This window comes from Pygoscelis adeliae, unplaced genomic scaffold (genome assembly GCF_000699105.1).
Source record: "Pygoscelis adeliae isolate BGI_AS28 unplaced genomic scaffold, ASM69910v1 Scaffold365, whole genome shotgun sequence".
In the NCBI taxonomy this organism is placed as follows: domain Eukaryota; kingdom Metazoa; phylum Chordata; class Aves; order Sphenisciformes; family Spheniscidae; genus Pygoscelis; species Pygoscelis adeliae.
Window position 1 is genome coordinate 468,169 of NW_008824783.1, and position 658 is coordinate 468,826.

The 658-nt window shown below is 64.0% G+C and overlaps 1 protein-coding gene across 1 annotated transcript in view; it reads right to left on the reverse strand.

Moving 5' to 3' along the window:
* Positions 1 to 7: 7 nt before the first annotated feature.
* Positions 8 to 658, reverse strand: part of ZNF609 (zinc finger protein 609) — a 57,764-nt gene continuing 57,113 nt past the window's right edge. The window contains 2 exon segments of the mRNA XM_009323851.1: positions 8 to 348; positions 542 to 656. Of these exon segments, the coding sequence (XP_009322126.1) occupies positions 547 to 656 (110 nt within the window). The 3' untranslated portion in view covers positions 8 to 348; positions 542 to 546.

The following is a 658-nucleotide window of genomic DNA, read 5'->3' on the forward strand; positions in this document are numbered from 1 at the left end:
CGCAGAGACACAGCGGGGTCCCAAATCCATCGAGAAACCTCAGTGCTTCCGTTTCCTCTTCATATGCACCAGGCAGGCGAGTCACCTCCATCCCGAGCGCCGGTGCCCAGTAGAATAAATATTTCCGCAGGTACCAGCTCGCCCACTCACCGAAGGGGAGGGTGTAGAGGGGGGGAGTCAGTGTGTGTCCGACGGGGGGAGAAGACAGAGCCTGCCTCGGATCACGGCAGGAACGTCAAAGCAGAACAATTAACACCATTCAACTGATGTCTAAAGGAGTCTCCAGCGCTTCCCCATGTGAGCCAGTCACATGTCTCGTACAGCCCAGGCGTCCCGGCGCGTCACGTCCTGCCACGACCCCAAGGTCAAGTCAGCGCCCGCCGCCGGCAGCCCCGTGAGCCCTGGGGCGACGGGCAAACCCCAAACCCTCTGCCCTCAAGTGCACCCCCCCGTGCACCCGTCCCGGCCACCTCTGCCCCAGTCCTGTTGCCCGCGGGCGAAGCAGGTTGGCTGTGCCGGTGCCACGGGAGGAGAGCCTTACCGTTCTCACCTCCGGGGAGGTGGGTATAGAGAGGGAGCGGAGCCTTGCTGGCTGGCAACGATGGCTGTGGAGGAGAGACCTGCGGAGGAGAAGCGGGGTCAGGAGGCGGCAGGCCCG